This window comes from Capsicum annuum, chromosome 12, assembly GCF_002878395.1.
Source record: "Capsicum annuum cultivar UCD-10X-F1 chromosome 12, UCD10Xv1.1, whole genome shotgun sequence".
Lineage (NCBI taxonomy): Eukaryota > Viridiplantae > Streptophyta > Magnoliopsida > Solanales > Solanaceae > Capsicum > Capsicum annuum.
In genome coordinates, this window is record NC_061122.1 from 9,133,671 (window position 1) to 9,154,025 (window position 20,355).

The 20,355-nt window shown below is 31.4% G+C and overlaps 1 protein-coding gene across 1 annotated transcript; it reads right to left on the reverse strand.

Moving 5' to 3' along the window:
- Positions 1-9,025: 9,025 nt before the first annotated feature.
- On the reverse strand, positions 9,026-20,194 carry LOC107850354 (endoribonuclease Dicer homolog 2). The gene is made up of 23 exons (XM_047400715.1): positions 20,051-20,194; positions 18,631-18,711; positions 18,227-18,404; positions 17,870-17,983; positions 16,958-17,092; positions 16,484-16,568; positions 16,302-16,366; positions 15,896-16,036; positions 15,461-15,589; positions 15,248-15,377; positions 15,042-15,141; positions 14,385-14,580; positions 14,146-14,306; positions 13,738-13,956; positions 13,425-13,654; positions 13,073-13,347; positions 12,551-12,978; positions 12,358-12,461; positions 12,074-12,270; positions 11,717-11,926; positions 10,800-11,210; positions 9,868-10,146; positions 9,026-9,740 (listed from the first exon to the last, which is right to left on the reverse strand). The coding sequence occupies exons 2-23, from the start codon at positions 18,699-18,701 to the stop codon at positions 9,393-9,395; spliced, it is 4,206 nt and encodes a 1,401-aa protein (XP_047256671.1). The 5' UTR covers positions 18,702-18,711; positions 20,051-20,194; the 3' UTR covers positions 9,026-9,392.
- Positions 20,195-20,355: the final 161 nt, after the last annotated feature.

Below are 20,355 nucleotides of genomic sequence, written 5' to 3' on the forward strand. Positions count from 1 at the left end.
CTCAATTTATGTAGCACAAATAGCATTTGGAGTGTCAATCAAATTTTTATTAATATAAATTTTTAAATAATTTAAGTTGTTAATCATTGTGATTTACAGTATCTTTTATGTAATTTAGTAATTTATGTTACTCGCTTTGTCCCAATTTTAGAATTTAGTGAGTCAACCAAATCTTTTTTACTAATATATTTTTAAAAATATTTTAAGTTGTTAATCTTTGTGATTTTAGTATCTTTTAATGTAATTTCAAATAATTTATATTACTTGTTGTATCGCAACTTATGTGATACTATTAGAATTTCAAAAGTCAATCATATTTTTTACTATATGTTTTTAAAATATTATAATATGTTAATGGTTATGACTTATAATTATTTTTTTACATAATTTTTAAATATATAATATTTTACCAAAATAAAGTAAATAAATTAAAATAAATAAAGTACTAGATTTTTAAAACATGTTAAATTTGAAAACATCATTTGGATCAACGAATTACTAAATTAAAACAACAAAACATGCAAATTATAAATGTCAAGACCATCCCAAATTTACGTGATACAGATATAATTTAGATAATCAATCAGATTCTTAATATGTTTTTAAATATTTTAAATTGTTAGCTATTGTAAATTATGATATTTCTTATGTAATTTTCAAATAATATATGTTACTCTTTTTATCCAATTTTGTGGCATTGATATTCAGTTATATTCTTAAAATAAGTTAAGTTTTTAATTATTATGATTTATAATATTTTTTCTTCTATTCCAATTTAAGTAGCACTGAAATAAATTCGAGAGTCAACCAAATTTTATGATTGAAGCATCGAAGTTGATATGTCCTAAATAACTTATAATATCTAATTAGAAGTGATATAACAAAACTACTATGAGAAAATATTTGTGAAAAAAAATTAAATGAGTCTCATAAGAGATGTCATGTTAATTTAAAACATCAAGAATTAATTTATCATTCTATGTCAATTTTATTTTTGTTAAATATTATTAAATTTTTAATATCTAAATGACTTATAATAATTAACTAGGGGTGATATAATAAAATTACGGTTGAAGCAGTTGAAGTAGACATGTCATAAATGTCTATTTTATATTTTTTATTAAATATTATTAATTTAATTATATGTAAATATCTTACAATAATTAATTAGGGATAATATAGTAAAATAATGGAGCAAATATACTTGTGATTTTTTTAAAATAAGTCTCATATAAGATGTCCTATTAATTTAAAACATTAAGAATTGATTTATCATTTATATCTATTTTATTATTTATTAAATATTATTAATTTTTTAATAACTAGATGACTTATAATAATTAATTTGAGGTGATATAATAAAACTACGATTAAAGCAGCTGAAACAGACATGTCATAAATGTCTATTTTACCTTTTTTTTTAATTAAGAATTATTAATTTTCTTATATATAAATGAGTTAAAATAATTAATTAGGGATAATATAGTAAAATCACGGAGCAGCTGAAGCAGGTGAAGAAGCATGTTGACGAAGAGTTGTCTGCTTCTTCACTCTTATTAATAGTACTAGTGGGTTTACGCCGTGCTACGTACGACCCAATGTTGATCTTTAAAAATTATATGTTATGCATAGTTGTATAATTCTAAGTTAAGTGTATATTATTATATTTAGATTGATAAAATTTATATAACAATATTTTAAACTATTCAAACTTTTATGCCATTGATAGTCAACTATATTTTTAAAAATTATTTAAGTTTTTAATTATTGTGATTTGTAACATTTTTTCTTCTATTCTATTAATTAGAAGTGGCATAGTAAAATTATTATAACAAATAGTTGTGAATTTTTTTAAGTGATCTCATAAAAGACGTCAAGTTAATTTAAAAGACCAAAAAATAATTTATCATTTTATTTTTATTTTATTTTTTATTAAATATTATTTATTTTTAATATTTAAATGACTAATAATAATTAATTATGAGTGATATATTAAAATCACGGTTGAAACAGCTGAAGCAGTCATGTCATAAATATCTATTTAATGTTTTTATTAAATATTTTTAATTTTTTAATATGTAAATGACTTATAATAATTACCTAGAGGTAATATAGTAAAATCACGATTGAACCAGTGAAGTAGAAAATGACTTATAACAACTAATTAGAAGTGATATTATAAAATCGCTATAAAAAATACTTGTTAAAAAAAACTAAGTGAGCCTCATATAAGACATCAAATTAATTTTAAATATCAAGAGTTAATTTATCATTTTATATCTATTTTACTTTTTCATTAAATATTATTAATTTCTTAATTTTTAGATGACTTATAATAATTAATTGAAAATGATATAGTAAAATAACGGTTGAAATAACTGAAGCAGACATTTCATAAATGTCTATTTTTTTTAAATATTATTAATTTTCTAATACTTAGATAATAACCTATATAATTAATCAGAAATGATATAGTCAAATTACGGTTGAAGAAGTTAATGTAGATATGCCATAAATATCTATTTTATTTTTTATTAAATATTATTATTTTTAATGCATAAATAACTATTAAAATTAATTAAGAATAATTTTAACAGTATATAATTTTAATCAATTAACATGAAAAATAACAATAAACCAATTGCATGAAAAAAGCAAGTTTTAAGTTAACATTGTAGGCAAGAGAATCCAAAGAGAAAAGAAGAAAGATCAAAAAGTGTAACTAAAAGTATTGGCTGACCAAGTAGTAATAAGTAGAATACACTTTGATTTTTTTATCTGAAATTTTAAAAGTACAATCACATTAAGCACAGTTGCACAATAGCTTTAAGATATTAGAACTAATAAAACAATAAATGCAAGAGATAAGCCTCTACTAAAACCTTATTACATAAAATGGAGTCCACGTCAAATGTGTCACGCCATCTAAAATGATTGACAAAGGGTATCATGTTAGCTAAAAAGATTGATAAAAATACGCTAAAATTTAGTTTAAGGGGTACTAGGACCCCCGTGAAGTTGACGTGTGTCATAGCAAATTTGGTCATAGTTCAGGGGTACTGGATGTTTTTCTCGAATAAAAATAAGGTCAAATTTTAAAGATTATATTATTTATATAAATTATAAAATATGTAATACTCTATTAATGACAATCACATCTTATTTACTGATAGACAATAGATAATATCGTTTCTTATCACTTGATCCTCATACTAAAAATAGAAGTTTTAATTTATTTGCTCAATTTGTGAAATCAAAAGAAGTGTATTATATTTTTTTCTACCATTTAGTGTTAAATAACTATATAAAGTAACAGTATAAACAAATTTAAAGTTTCAAATTATTATTAATAAGGTTAATTTAGCAAACTATACCTCTAAGTAAATTTTTCTTAAGGATTGTGTTGTATCAACAAAAAGTTAAGTAATACGAAACGAATTTAGTAAGAGAGTGATAAAATACGAAAATATATGAATGTACATACATATGTATATATACACATTTAGGGGTGGGTTGTTTGGAAACAAGTTATTCCGAGATTAGTTATTACAAAATAAGTTGTACTAACATGTATATGTGATAATTTATCTAATCACTGTGGTATAAATGGTGCGACAAATAATTTTGACACTACCTAATATATCTAATTAAACGAAGGATAAATAATCATGAACTTTATCACTGAATTATTATAACTATACCTCACACCAAACGACTCTTTAATAAATATAATACTAAAATACCGATCTTAAAAAATAACATTGAATTTTGTGATAAATTTATAAAAAGTATTAATTTACTTATAAAGTTAATAAACTTAAATAAAATACTATAAATATCCATGTTAAAAAAATATTCATTACATATAATATAAAAAGATATTACATAAATATAAAATTAAAATTACAAAGACAAAATGGACATTAAATGGGACAAAGAGGGGGAAGTTATTATTGTTGATAGTTTGGGAAAGGTTGATTTTTAAGATAAATTTCGGGGGAAACGATTTTCACCCATTTTTTTTGATTCATTTTTATTTATTGATTATGTTAAAAATATATTTTTTATTACTTGTAATTTATTATTACTTTACTACTATGTGGAAGAAGAGTGAAGAAGCACACAGGAGTTCGTCAACATGTGTGCTTCTTGTCATTCTTTTATATAGTGAGGAAATTTTTTGCATTGAAATATGTTTATAAAATTAGTATTACTTATTATTTTCACTTGTAAAATAAATATTACAGTTTTGATTATTATTAATAAAATTAATTTTCTTATATCATGCTAATTTACTTCATAAAAATCATCATTAGCTAATATATTTAATTAGTATTTTTTTTTCCTTAGAAGATAATGTTTATGTTTCTATGAAGATTTTGTTATATGAAATTTTTTTCTTAAAATGAAGATAATATTTATGTTTTTATGCAATATTCCTAAATATTATCATATTATAAGGATAAAAGGTCATTGCATGTGATAAAGGGGGTTGATTATTGTTGATAGTTCGGAAGAGGTTGATTTTTAAGACAAACACTTGAGGAAAACATAGATGATCAATACTCACACGTGTACTAGTACTGGATTTTTCGATAAAGGAGAAAGCTAAACATTGGGAATTTTTGTCAAAGTTTGTAGGCAAAATTTATTTTTAAATTCACTTTTTCTTTAGCAAGAAAATATAAAATAAAATGGAGTAAACGTTAAAAAAAAATAAAAAAACAGGAAAATGGGACCATTTTTTTTTTTTTTTGATAAATAGGACACCTCATTTCTAGTGTATATATTCTAATATATAGAAGACGCTTGGAAGCAGGAGGCGATCGTCTGCTTCCTCTGTAATTTTACTATATCATCTCTAATTAATTATTATATATTATTTATATATTAAAAAATTAATAATATTTAACAAAAATATAAAATAGACATATATGATATGTCTGCTTCAACTGCTTCAACCGTAATTTTACTATTTCATCCCTAATTAATTACTATAGGTCATTTAAGTATTAATTCGTGATTTTACTATATCACCCTTAATTAATTATTATATATTATTTAAGTATTAAAAATTAATAATATTTAACAAAAAATAAAATATACATTTATGACATGTCTGCTTCAGTTGCTTCAACCATAATTTTATTACTTCATCAATTACTATAAGTCATTTAAGTATTAAAAAAATTAATAATATTAAATAAAAAATAAAATAAACAAAAAAAATGATAAACAACCTATTGAAGTTTTAAATTAACTTGACATCTTATATAAGGTCTGTCTAAATTTTTTTCACAACTATTTTTTATTTTAATTTTATTATACCACTTCTAATAAGTTATTTCCTAATTGATTATTATATGTTATTTACGTATTAAAAAATTAATAATATTTGATTAAAAAAAGTAAAATAGACATTTATGACATATTTGTTTCAGTTGTTTCAAACGTAATTTTACGATTTTATCTCTAATTAATTATTATGAGTCATCTAAATATTAAAAAAATATTTAATAAAAAAATAAAATAAACAAAAAAAAGATAAATTAATTATTGATGTTTTAAATTAACTTGACATCTTATATGAGGCTCACTTAAATTGTTTTCACAACTATTTTTTATAGTAATTTTATTGTATCACTTCTAATAAGTTATTATGAGTCATTTCAGACATGTCTACTTCGGGACTTCAATCGTGATATTTGATTGACTCTCGAAATTATATCAGTGTCACTTAAATTGAAATAGAAAAAAAATATTATAAATTTCAATAATTAAAAACTTAAATTATTCTAAAAATATAATAGATTATCAATGCTACAAAACTTTGGATAAAGAGAGTATTATAAATTATAATGGCTAACAACTTAAAACAGTAAATTACAATATCAAAAAATTATTTTAAATTGCAATAGCTAAAAATTCAAAATATCTAAAAAATATTTAAAATATAATTACTCATCAAAATTTTATTTGTATCATATAAATCGAGACTAAAAAATAACATATATTGGCGCGTGCTAGCACGGGCCTTCGATATCTAGTATAATGACAAGTGCTTTGCTTTTGTCCTGCATAGGCCTTCGATATCTAGCTTTTGCTTTTGTCCATTTAGGTTTTTCTTGAATTGTGAACCAATTATGCATTTTTATTTGATTATTTGGTATTGTAGAAAAAGTTTATAATAGAAGTTTTAACGAAATCTATGTAAGAGGACTATGATGTCCATGACGGAGGATAGAAGGAATGCATGTTATATTTTAAATAATTTTATAAAATAAGAAAGAAAGTTATATAAAAAAATATAGAAACCTTATAAGAATAAGGTCAGAATCCAGTATCCACTATTGAGACGTGTTTGAGTTAAAGCTTATGAAAATTTGTGTAGGCTTAGATCCAAAATAGACATATTTTAACAGTTGGATCAGAGTTGTTACAAAGGAGATATTAGAAATCCGTGAGATTTTTTTCTAAGTCAAAATTCTAAAAATAAATTTATACAAATATAAATTCGAAGCAGATAATACCTCAGTAGCTTGGATTATTCCAAGCTTTGCTTTCTCATTAGTAAAATATGAGATCTATAGTTAAAGGCAAATAAAATTTTAATTGTAATTAAATTTGTTTATAAGAACGTCATTTATCCTACCAAAACTTAGAAATAGTTGATGATCACAAAGTTTAAGAATAATACTCAACCTAATTACACGTTTAGGAGGTGAGAAACTTAAAAGTTTAATTTATTTATTTATGAATATTTCTTGTCTTGTTCCACAAGAAATTTATTCATATCTGGCTTTTGCATTATTTTTAGTCAATTTTTTATTTTAAAGAATTTTAATCTCATAGATTTGGATAATCGTGACACGTATAATAAAGAAGAATAAGACACTTCCAATGAATGTAAAGTCCCACAAAAACACCTCACAATAAATAAATAAACATTATTGTTTGTTACACTAGATGGAATAACTAGGAATATCATCTATGGGATATTATATCAAATTATTTAATATGACCCTTCATGTTATATAGTATTTCACCGTTTTAAAATAAATGTTCAAATAAATAATTTTGAAATTAGTTAATATCTCGTATCAAACATGAGGTATATTGATTATAGTCATGGGATTATTTTCTTCATTTGATTTAGTACCAAACTATCATTATCTTCAAGAAATAAACATACAATCAGTAAATGCAAGTTCATTAATTACCAGTTTAATACAGTCAAAGAATTCTACAACTTTCTGAATTTGAATGAAGCAAATTAATGACTAGATATCTGGATTATAACAAGTCAGTTCTAGATTTTGAGAAATTAAGAATTATCCACTTTTATACTCTATTAGAGGGTGAAATAATAGTATTAGCATCAACTATTTCGGAATAAAATAATAAAATATTTTTTTAATATGTGCTACTTGAATCAACGATCGATTAGAAATCTTTTCATGAGTGGGAATAAGGTTGCTCACATACTGTTTCTTCAGACGTCACTTATGAAATTACACTACATATATTATTATAGCTGATAATTAATCCCGATATAACTCAATTTCAAACAAAAATGACACCTTAATAGGATAATTCATTGATGGGTAAGAAATTACTCACATCTCATATTTACATCAAATACATTAATTTATCATAATGATATAATTTAACTATTTGTATTTACTAATTCTATTATAGTCATTAAATAAGATAAGTCTAACCTCACCATACTTTATGCATTTATTAATATTAGAGTAAATATAAAGTGCAAAAAAGTTTTTTTTTTATGTTGGAGATAATGACATTCTCTGAATATGACTGACCAAAGAATATCTTTTGCAAAGATCTTTAATTTTTTTTTTCTTCAAAGAAAAAATTACAAAAAAACAAAAAGTGAAGATAAAAGTACAATTTAATAAGTGATTCATGTGATATTCAAATAAAATGACTTCAAATTTAAGATTTTTGTCTAGTAAAAAGAGTGTAAAATTATAATATGCGGATTAAATTAAAGTTACAGAATCAAATTTTGATGTTAATGTGTCTATTATTTATATAGGAAAAGATAAAAAAAGGCGAATTCCTGAATTAGAACGAATCAACTGATAAAATTATCCATCGAGTTGCTTAGACATAACAATTGTAGAAATTTCCATACGTTTCATGTTCTTTTCAGAATTTGGAATGTGCTTTTAAGGTGCTTCTTTTTCATATTTTTGAATTATTGATAATCTCTTATAAATTAACTAATTCTTTGTATTTTATTTTGTAATACAATATTTGGATCCCATCTAAATAACTGACCCTTAGAGTAACTGGTAAAGTTGCTGTCATGTGATTAGGACGTCACGAGTTCAAGCCTTGGAAACAGTCTCTGGCAGAAATGCAAGGTAAGACTGCATATGATACACCCTTGTGGTGGAACCCTTCCCCAAACACCGCGCATAGCAATAGCTTTAGTGCACCGAGCTGTCCTTTTTAACAATACCAATATATTCAATGAAATTTCACGAGTAGGGCTCCATTTAAATAACAACATATTCAGTGAAATTTCTCAAGTAGGGTGTAAGAAGGGTGGTGCATGTGTACGTAGCTTTCACCCCTATCTTATGAAGTAGAGATTGAAACTGTTTTCGATATAACATAACAAAACAAGAAATGTCCCGACGCCCCAACCTCTACTCCTTGACCATCCCACCCCTGCTACCTCTGAGGCCACACACTCCACCTCACCTCCCGAACTGAGGCGGACCTATATCCATTTGTGGGGTGCTCCAATACCCACTAAACTCAATGCGGGACAGGAAAAATTACATTAAAAAAATATACAAAAATAGATATATAATATGTAAAAGCACCCACTAAACAAAAAATTGATTGAATGCATTAGTATTTAGATTGACTTTTAAGGTTTTTAAGCACCCACTACCCTTAACTGCTCCCTCACCTCTAGAATTTTTTGCCAGATTACATATAAATACTCCTGAGATAACATTCTTTTAATTTACTTACCAAATAGTTAAAGTAAAGAAAAGAACTTGTTTGTCAAGAAAATATTTTTCATGGAAAACACTATCCTTCATAACAAACACGCCCTTAAACAATACTTTAGATGAGAACAATAAAAAACTAAAAAACCCAATAGTAAATTACAATAAAATTCTAACCGACTTAATAAAAAGAAGCAATCTGGAACACTAAAGCTCCCGCTATGCGCAGGGGCCTGAGGAAGGGCCTCACCACAAGGGTGTATTGTATGCAGGTATGCCAGAGGCTGTTTCCAAGACTTGAACCCATGACCTCTGGTGACACGACAGGCAATCAAATGACCCTTCAAACATTAAGCATTTCTGAGATTTTAAAAAACTGAAATAGCAGAAAAGTAACTACTACTAAGCATTAGATGGACATTCTTTCAGTGACTTGAGCACATTTTTGCTAGCCACCTTCTTGGCCATTGTTTTGTCTCGTCCCGAGCACGTACTCTTGTGAATAACACCATTTGCTTCAACCTCTATCGTAATATATGCAACACCGTTCTCACGAGAGACAACATTCTTCTTTATATAACCATTTTGGCCACATAGTTCACCTAACTCTCTTACTGGGTGGGGTTTTACTGTCTGGGGTGTAACTAACGGTTCCAGAAGAGGTCGTATGCACTTAAATGTAGTATCTTTGTCGAAGCCAGAATCAACAAAGATCGCACCACCAATGGACTCAATAATATCTCCAAGCACCTATAGCGAACAAAAAAAGAAAAAGAAAACACTAATCTTAAGATGAAGCTCTTGACGATGGGAAAGATTGACACTTCGATTGTAGAAAATGTTATGTCGTAACTTTTTGAGGGCAAGCATGCCATACCTTTGGGAAAGTCGTTTCAGCCTCCCATCCGAACGTGGACACAAGATCCAATTTCTCAAAATCCTCTACAGTAGTAAATATTTGCCTCTGCAGATCTTGCGAGGCATGAAGGATGTGCTTGTGCAGGCCAGCCTTAACTGCAGACTGAGCATAACATTCATTGTTCACGGAGGCAGATCTTAAATCAGTAATTAGTCCAGGAGTCAGTCCGGGATATTTGAAATAGAGATGGGCAGTAACGACGTAATCTAGCACTGCATCTCCAAGAAATTCCAACCGCTGCATAGCCAGGTGAACACCAGCATTTGAATCAAGAGAGTTAAAAAGACAAAATACATATGCAGGCACTTAATATACATCAATCCAAATGTGAATCTATCCTCTCAGTATGCAAGGAAAGCTCAGCATACCGCAAAGAACCATGAACGACAAAAAATTGTTCATTTCAACCATATAACGTTTTAGAAAAGGTCGAACTTGACTTTCTCAATTTCGACGTTGTCTCAACCATTTAAGCATCTTTGTTCATAATAGCTAACATCAAAAAAGAAGATGTTCACAAGAACTACCACTTGCGTTCATTTCATTCTCATGTGTCTTAACAGCCATACAAAAAGATTTCCAATTGAAGACAGAAGTCAACACGCAACGAGTCATGAAAATACTGCTTCTTTTAATGATATTACAAATCCTGAGCTATCATACAAAAGATAGGTCCAGATGTGAGGATACACACATTGAACTTAGAATAAGACGCAAAGAGAGCAATACAGGATTATATTATCATATGTAAAGTCATGAAATTGCCTTAGGTTGTTAAGGTTCACAACTTTCCAAACAAGGCAGCAATATATTTTAGTAATTGAACTGCAAAATATAGATCCAACTATTTAACAATGTTAAGACAGATAATATGTAATTACGAGAATAACCTGATAGCACCGTGGAATCTCGGGTAGCATGTAAGATCCATGAGTTAGGGCTTCAACAAGCAGAGAAGGATCATTGAACTTGTAATGTAGCAAGTTTTCCAAGTATCTAACATTGACTAGCTTCTCAGCATTCATGGGAAAGTGCCTTGGCGAAGGTGCATCGACAAAATCGATGTCCACCCCAAGCCATTTCATAAATGATAAAGCTGCTACTTCCCCACCCGAGCTGAGGTAGGCACCTATTAGAGCCTCAACAACATCAGCTACTCCCTTACTTTTAATCTTCAGTTTCCCCTTACTATAAATTTTATCTGAAGATGACAGGAACTCTTCGTCGAAGACGTGGACTTGAGAATTATCACCAGGAATGAGCCACGCTTTAAGATCGAATGGTTCATTTCGGATAAATCCCTGTAATCAAAGGCATTTATTGAAGGGAAAACCAAAAGAAGAAAAAGGAAAAAGAATTCAGATAGCATTTGCATCCAGCAACGGAGAAGAATAAGCAGTTAAACCAATAAAATATTAACTCTATAGGAACTCTTTAAAACCCACTGAAATATTTACTTATACAATTATCCAAAAGCACTCTCTCAAAATTGATGCACTGACAATTTGCATGCTATACAAATCTGAATAAACAGCAATTACCAATAGCTACTAATTTCCGTTAAAACTAACAGTAGACAGTTGTGTGGGCAAATAAGGGAAATCGAGAATGTTTATATGCGAACGTTGGCAACTTTTAGGTGGCAGGCATGATAAACAGTCAATATCGGATGTTTGATTTAAGTATACATGCAAACACCCCCTTGGCCGTCCTTAAACTTCGAAGAGACATATCAGAAAGAAAAAAATAAGTCATCCACGATCAACAAAGACAGGACCCAACTACATTTTCACTAAGGAATACCTACGGGTATTTTACGAGCACATCCAAGCCTGCAAAGTGCAGCATTTGAAATGATTTTGTTTTTCTTAACGGTGAGAAGACCCTCGTGATGATTTTCGTAAGTCTTAAACAGCTGTATCGTGGCAGCGTATTTCAAAAATGAATCCCCAAGTGTCTCAAGTGATTCCAAATGAAAATTCTCTAGGCATTTCTTTGTCGTCATTGCTTCCAAAACCTGGAATAAAAAAACAAGGATAAAGTTGTGAAAACGCTAATCCACTGATGGAAAGTCTGAGCCCGGGAGTATGTATGAAGCTCACATCTTAAGAAAGACAAATTTAATCAGAGCAAAGATCTGAGATGAGATCATAGTAGCACATACCTTAGCGGTTGGAATAAAAATATCTAGAGTGCAGTGATCTAAATGCATTCTTTTCAAGTTCGAGGCCATAACCAAGGACTCAATCCGATGCATGATTGAAGGAACACATGCATAGGTATAAAGGGTAGAAATAGAGATAGGCGACATGATGAGGGAACATAGTTCAGGAGGCAACTCAACAGATGAATCAGTTGAATCTGCAAATGAGGCCAAAGAGGTCAAATAAAAATGAATAGGTCCATTTAATTGATCATTATAACAAAAGAAGAACCACATGATCAAACCTTTAGCCTTCTGAATTCTCCATCTTTGAAGGTAATTGTGCACTTTCCAAATATGTTCCCCCCTAAGAAGTGATTCTCCTTCAAAGCATATGTCGATCCCATGCCTGTAAATTGCACCTTCCTTAATATTTTGAAAGCAAAAGATGATATATGGAAAAGGAGCACCAGGAAATCAAAAGCTAATTATACAAACCGCTTTTTGTAGTATTCTATGTAGGTAATGGATTCTCCGGTTCTCATATCCAACAATGAGTTGCAATTCAAATTATCCAAAAAGCCGGTAACGCAGTATACATGGCCATTGTGAGGTGTACAGACCAATGAGTTCTCCAACATGCACCTACATACCACACCAGTTTTGGTGTTCACCCTGCGTTGACGACCTTGAGTAGAGCAGCATTCCATATGCCTATCCCCAAGAACTTGAGAAGGAAACAGCAATGAATTCACACAATTCCAGTTTATTTCAGGGGTTGCACCCAAAGACGGGAGCAATAGATAATCAGAAACTGCAGAACCGATGGGCGATTTAACTGCAGCCAAAGCATCCGCCAGTTTACTCAAATCACGGTCAAGAAGAATTCTGAAGACGCTGACTTGAAACCTCTGACACCGTCGAATCTGGAGTGCAAGAGATAGATATATAAAAAGTATCGAGAACCAAATTTACAGGTAACTAGTACAGAGATGATAAAAGCAATAAAATTATAGTCACCTCTTCAGAAGTAAGGGTAACAACTTTACTATAATTTAGTTGAACTTGCATGCATCCCATCCTATCAACGTCCAATTCAAAAGCCAATATTTCATCATCAAACTTGAGCCTTGTCCTAACAGCAAGTATAATCCCATGAAGCTGGAAATCGTTGTAAGAGTCATGTTGCAACTCAATTAGGTAGCAGTAGTACACTGCTTCTGAGTCATTGCCGCAATGACTAACCAATTCAGGTGGAAAGTACTTTGATTCTTCAACTGTATGGAATTGACTTTCTGCACAATAAAAATAGGTTAGAAGTCAACCACCACAATCCAAAAAACCCATATTAGACAAAAGATGTTAGAATTACCCAGTTCTTCGTTGATGGCTTCTTCCTCCAAGATATCAGGAACAAGATTATCAGTCAAGGCACCCACATGATGAAGTTCTTTACAAGCTACCAGGCATGCAAGTTGCTTCAATATTTTGCTATTTCCCTCTACAGTAATAATTCTTTGCAGTGGGCAACTTTTGGGAAGTTGTAGCGTACAGGTTCCTGTTTCCTTACCAATCACACACCTAGGATTGGGTTTAAAGTACCTACAATTGAATTGAATGTCACTCAATACTGCAAAATTTAACGCAGAATACTTAACACATAACAAGGAATATGCAGTACAAACCCATCTGATGGTAGCCTTGAGCAATAAAAGTATAACAATGACACGCTGGAACTGAGGGTGACAACTGCTCCCGTGCTTTCAACTCTGTAGCAAGGCTCACCATATAATTCATCATCTAGAGGTGAACATGGAATAGAAGCATGACTTAATGATTCTTGCCGCATTATCTCCCCACTAGCCATATAGTTTTGCATGCGATTAAGGGTTGAATCATCTCCACTAGGATTTGGTCAAAATGAGAACGATCATTGTTATAAGCAAACCTTCTAAATGTTATAAGTAAATAACAGTCAAGCAACAGCAAGCGACAACAACAGAAATAGTGTTTCCGTAAATAATAAACCAAAAACAAGAACGACAAGACTCTGAAAAACACTCATAGTATCAATTAGAATAGACAAAACATACCTTCTAACCATTAGAAGAAAGTCGGAGTTCTGCATTCGAGCTCGCCCACGAGATTGTATAAAGCTACAAACAGTAGCTGAGGGATCAAATCGAATGACAAGGTTGCAACTTTGAACATCCAAGCCCTCTTCCAGAATAGATGTCGATACAATAATGTTCAACTGCAGTGTTTGAATGGATAATAGGCTTTAGATCATCAGAAACTATCCAGAAAGCAATAAATCAAAAATTTGACTTACCAGACCCTTGCGAAATTCTTCAACAATCTTATTTTGAACTTTCCTACTTTGTGACTGCACCCTAGAAATATGTCCTGCTGTATACTCGGTTCTCCAACCACAGAGTTCTGGAAGCAACTCATTCAATAGAGACCGAAGAACAATGGCTGTAATAATTCTCTCAACAAATATGATGCATCTCAAATCCTTCAGGTCCCTATCAGATTAAAACAGAAATCTACATGTTACCAACTAAAAGATGTTGGTCAGTAAATCACTAAATATGTAATCCTATTTCCCATTAACACAATGCATAAGCTCTGTCCAAATTAAACCCCTGGGCTTGTGCCAACAAGTACATAAAAGGACATTTTCATATAATTATCGATGAAACCAAAGTAAGATCTTACAAATATTTAATTGCATCAACACTAAATCACATATCATTCTATATGTGCTTCCTCAAAATCTCTGATAGAAGAGAAAAATAGGTCCATTTCGCCCAGAGAAACAAAAAGATGACCTTCCTACTTCGAAGGAGTCTCTTGCAGACACAAAATGATAAAAGAATCTAACCGACCACTTCTCTTTTTTACATCTATTCCACTAACTTCCAATAGATTGAATGACATTAAAGCTTTTGACTAATTAGTATATTCAATAATCAACCGCTCTCACCTGTACTCCAAAAGAGACTCTAGAAGACAATGAACTTTGGATGACACATATCCAGCATCCACATTTGCCTGAATATCACCACCAATTGACCAATGCGGCCCTACGTTTACAGGGAAGAGAGAGCGACAAACAGATAGCAGAAAGAAATCAAGAAACAATTTTACAGCTCAAGGAGAAAAGAAAATGGACGTTGCTAACTATGATACCAGAAGGTAAGTGAGCCGAGAAAACTTTAGATGAATCCAAACTGAAATCTCTCACAATATTCTGAGCACATACATCTAATTCTCTCCAACAAAAGAAGTCAGTTTCATCACGGGAAAAGAACTCAGCTGCCTGATTAGAAACAAAGTTATGTTAGGAAAATTATTTATTAAATTTATTTATTTTTGGGAGCACCAGCAAGGAACAAAATTTACCTTAAAAGCCAGCCAAGCACCCATCTCAATCAAACAAAATAAGAAAGCCGAATAGAGTCTTGATAACCTTCTTCTTGCAGATCTAGCACTCATGTCAGACAGATTTGACTTTGAAATCGAACATTCATGCTGCAATAATTAGAGAAGTTAAAACAACTGAAATTGGAAGAGCAAAAATGTCTGACCCATATGTTGAACAAGCCACAACGTGATTGTTCCAACCACTACTATAAGGATAAATAAAAGTTTAGTTAGAAGTTTCAGTATTCTTTCAAGGCACTTTCAGTTTTCTGATTGCATACAACTACTACAGAGAAGGAAAGAGGAACCATAAGCTAACTGATAATTGATAGAAAGGAAGACATCTTCATAGCAGGACAAAAGGTTTGCTTTCAACCTACTATCCAGGTCATGAGCTAAAGAATTGATGTTTACCTTTTCTTTCAACCTTTTCAGATCACGAGCTAAACTAAGAAACAATGTGCAAGGATTATCCACACGTTTATATATCTTCAGCTTCAGATTTGAGAATGGGACATACTCCGCCAGAACAGATTCACTGCTGCACGTGTATACCTTCATTTGCAAAGGGAGATCGCAATTAGAGGAACCGAATATACATATCTAAATGTGTTTATGACTTTCTGCTTATAGAAATGATATGCCACCAAGAAATAAGTGCAACTCTAAGCAAGAAATTAACCTATGCCAATCATGAAATGTTATGATTACAAACATCCAAAAGATAAAAGGTTAATGCTTGCACAGTTCTCTCCTCTGAACTACATAAGCAGGCGTATGACAGAAGTAGATTAAATGAGAGAAGATTAATTGAGAGAACCTTGGAATTCATAAGATCCTCGAGGTCACGAATCGTTTGCCAATAACTATCTGCCGTGCTAGAACCTGCATAAAAAGTATAAACATGAGAATCCAGTGAAAGATAGATGACCAGTTCGTTAACAGTATGATGTAGAAACATCTCAGAAGATGCCCAAAGCTATAATATCAAATCCTGCCAACCTTTAGTCTTTATAGGGGAAGCAGTCATCCCAAATATTCTTGGAAGTTGTGCACTCTCACGGGTTAACTGGTGATGATAAAATTCCTGAAAGAAAATTAATCCTTTTAAGACAAGAATCGTTCAAGCACCATACTAAGCCATGCTCAAGCAGTTTTTGATAACTGTGACGTTTGTAATTAGTTACAAGTTCTCTTTTCTAGCATGTAAAGTATTTCCAAGTGATAACTCAACATAAACTTATACTATTTGACAATATATGTCAACTCATTACAGCAAACATACTTATTTACTGAACTTCATCATAATAATCTCTTCAGATTTGCTTTGGATATGCAAGAACCAAATGGGTCAATTATGTTCGAACCTGGACAGAGTAACATGTCCAGGTGAAGAAATTGCACTTCAGAAAATATAATCAACAATTAGCACAAACTGTTGCACAGAAAATTCAATCTTTAGCACAAACTACGTACCCTCATTATACAGGCATAGGGATGTTTGCCTCGTGCATTGTGGCACTCATCAAAGATTATAACTTTTATCATGTCTATTTGTAAAAAGCTGTGCCTCAAAGCAGCAAGTAGTATAGCCGGAGTCATAACCAGTACCTGAAAGATGAAACCTTGTGGTCATTACTTATGACGAAACAAGTTATACAACGCCTAACTTAATTCCTAGCATATAGATGCTGAACGTCAGGTCTAATATATTCGAAGAGGGCCCTGCTAAAAGATGGATCTTAAGGCAAACCACAGCAGCTCATTTGCAACTTCCCTTGGAAAGTAGCACCAAGCATTTTACTATTCCACGAGATCCCAATACCAGTCACTAGACATCATAAAACTCACAAGTTCAGCTGCAAATATGAGCAGCTAATTTCTATAGCTTTTACAACCATTTCTCTTCCTTAACTAATCTGTACAAAATAATTCTTGGGTTCACTGCAAGTTTGATCTCTAATGGTTACCGGGATGGGATAGACAAGGACATCCTATGGGTTGAGATATCCCATCGCGTTAGCTATCCCACCATTTTAGTACAAAATGTATTCCGGGACTAATTAATACTCATAACCAAACACGGGAAAAAATAATTCCGAATCATTCCGGGATTGTTTTTCCTTATCTGACCAACTAAACAACCCCTAAAGGTTCAAAGATAGGTTGTGGTGGGTTTGACCCTTCAGCTGTGGGCATTTTTGTAAGGATGGGGACCTGACTTTAGCATAGAAGTATATACTACATGTACCATTAGTTTGGTGAACGGAGAGGATTGAGAGACAGTCACTTCATCCTTTTGAGAACATTGTAGCCATATTCAATGCCAACTCAATCAACGGTTAATAATTCATCACTGAATATAAAATATAGTTCATCCACACACACCTCATGATCGTCCACTTGTTGTTGCCATGTAGTAGCATTCCAGTAATCAACACCCATTTCTCCCCAATACTTGCCCACTTTTAAATCGGTATGCATCATGAGAGCATCTCCTTGCTTGAAATTATCAAATCACAAGATCAACATCATTATGAAAAGTCAAATAGATAGTTTTGGACCTTAAACCAAGAAAACAACCTCAAACAGTATAACAAACTCCAGAAATGAGAAACTTCTGGGGAAAAAACAGTTCAACAATCTTTAGGCGGGAGAGAGATTAGTAAATACATCCATTTATAAAACTATACACATTAAGATGATGAATTTTAAGGGACTAGATTGAGAAGCAAGAAATACTACCTGAGTCACCAGAACAACAGTCGGCACCAAGAAAACAGCTATGTACGGAGACGGCTTTCGCAGAAGGTAAGCATAGCTTCTGAGAAGCATAATTGCAATCAAGGTCTTTCCGGAACCAGTCTCCAAGTAAACAATGGTATTCTGCTTTAATGCAGTCTCCAGGGCTTCCAACTGATAACTACATAACAAAATCATACAAAGAGAACACATCAACAACAACAACAACAAACCCAGTGTATTCTCACAAAGTGGGGTCTGGGGAGGGTAAAGTGTACGTAGTCCATACCGCTACCTCCAAAGGTTGTTTCCGATAGACCCCCGGCAACAAAGAGAACACATATATTACAAAATTTCTTTTTTTTTCCTAATTCCGTTAAAAGAGAAAATAAATGTAACATGCCAACCTTCTCGCAAAAGGAAGAGGGTCAGCGGAGAGCTGTTGATTTTCAAAGACTGCGACATTACTTGGCTCCATTGATCGTTATCTACATTAACATCAGACCAAACAAACATAAAGACACAAACAAGGCAACAACAACAACAATATACCTAGTGTAATGGGGTCTAGAGAGGGTAAAATGTACGCAGACCTTACCCTTACCTTGGGAGGTTGAGAGGCTACTTCCAACAGACCCTCAACTCAAAAAACCAGATCAACAAAGTAACAAAGATGAAACATAAAATACTCCAAGGAAATGACATTAAGCAACCTATTTATCTACATACCCTTTTTACCATTCCAAAGAAAAAACAAAATCCAAGAGAAACACGTACATCAAATCAGGGAAAAAAAAAAAAGGTTTTGTAAGTTCAGCACATACAATCAAAGATTTAATCTCCATGCAAACACCCATTTCAAAAAAAAAAAAATGCATAAAAGAGTGATCTTTATGAAAAGTAAACACAGAAATAGTCAGCTGGCTCCATTGATTACTTAATCTATATTATCATTGGATCAAACAAACATAAAGACACCAACATAGTAACAAAGAAGAAATATTAAACACTCCAAGGAAATGACAACCAGTGACAATACATAACACAGACTATTCATTTACATACCCTTTGTACTATATCTATGTAGCACAAAGGAAAAACAAAACCCAAGAGAAATACACATATCAAATCAGGAAAAAAAAAAAAAGATTCAGTAAGTACAAAGAAGGGAAAAAGGTTCGAAATATACCTAAACTTTGGCAAAATTTGTTGTAACACGTCTCAACTTTGCAGGGTCCCATGACCCCTCCACTATTTATTACCGTATTTCGGTGGCATATATTTGCCCAGCTGAACTATTTGTGAAAACACACACACAGCATGTAACGGTCTGAATTGGTCCAGGTGGACAAATATATGCCACCGAAATTCGGTAATAAATAGTCTTCGGGGGGAGTCATAGACCCCGCAAAGTTGAGACTTGTTACAACAAATTTTGCCAAAAAAGAACATATTGATCAAAGATTTAACCTCCATGCAAACACCCATTTCAATGAAAATGCATAAAAGAGTGATCTCTATGACAAAGAACCACATAAATATTCAGCTGCCCCAGTGACCCCAAATAACAAAGATGAAATAGAAAACTTTACAATGAAATGACAATACATGAAGCAGCCTATTTATCTAATTATACCCAAGAGAAGTACACATATCAAATCAGAAAAAAAACAAGATTTTGTAAGTAAAAGAACATATTATCAAAGATTAAACACCCATTTCATAAAAATGCATAGAAACTGATCTTTATGAAATACCCATTTCAAGAAATGCATAAAAAAGTAATCTTCATGAAAAACAAACACAGAAACGGTCAAGAAAACTCACTGGCTAGAGTTGAATTGCAAAAAAAAAAAATCAAGATTTTGTTTGCCAACAACTTTTGAGTGTTACAGTGAACAAGAAAGAGTGTGTGTGAGAGAGAGAATATATGCAAGGGAATATGAAAAGGTTTTTGGCTAACATGACAACCCCACCCCACCCCCCCAAATAAACCTCTGGACCCCACCCCCACACCCTCCTAGGTAACAAAGCAAAAAGAGTACTGCAATAACAGCAAAATTTCTTTTTAACAGTGAGAGATAAAGTGGGTGATCAAAAGATAGAATCTTTTGGCCATATTTTATACATAG

Excerpts from the sequence above, each read along its gene's own strand:
- LOC107850354 (XM_047400715.1), bottom strand. The coding sequence starts at position 18,701 with ATGGAGCCAAGTAATGTCGCAGTCTTTGAAAATCAACAGCTCTCCGCT. Across the intron at positions 15,378-15,460 it reads GTGCTTGGCTGGCTTTTAAG|GCAGCTGAGTTCTTTTCCCG; the intron begins GTAAATTTTGTT and ends GTTTCTAATCAG. Across the intron at positions 14,307-14,384 it reads AAGAATTTCGCAAGGGTCTG|TTGAACATTATTGTATCGAC; the intron begins GTAAGTCAAATT and ends CAAACACTGCAG.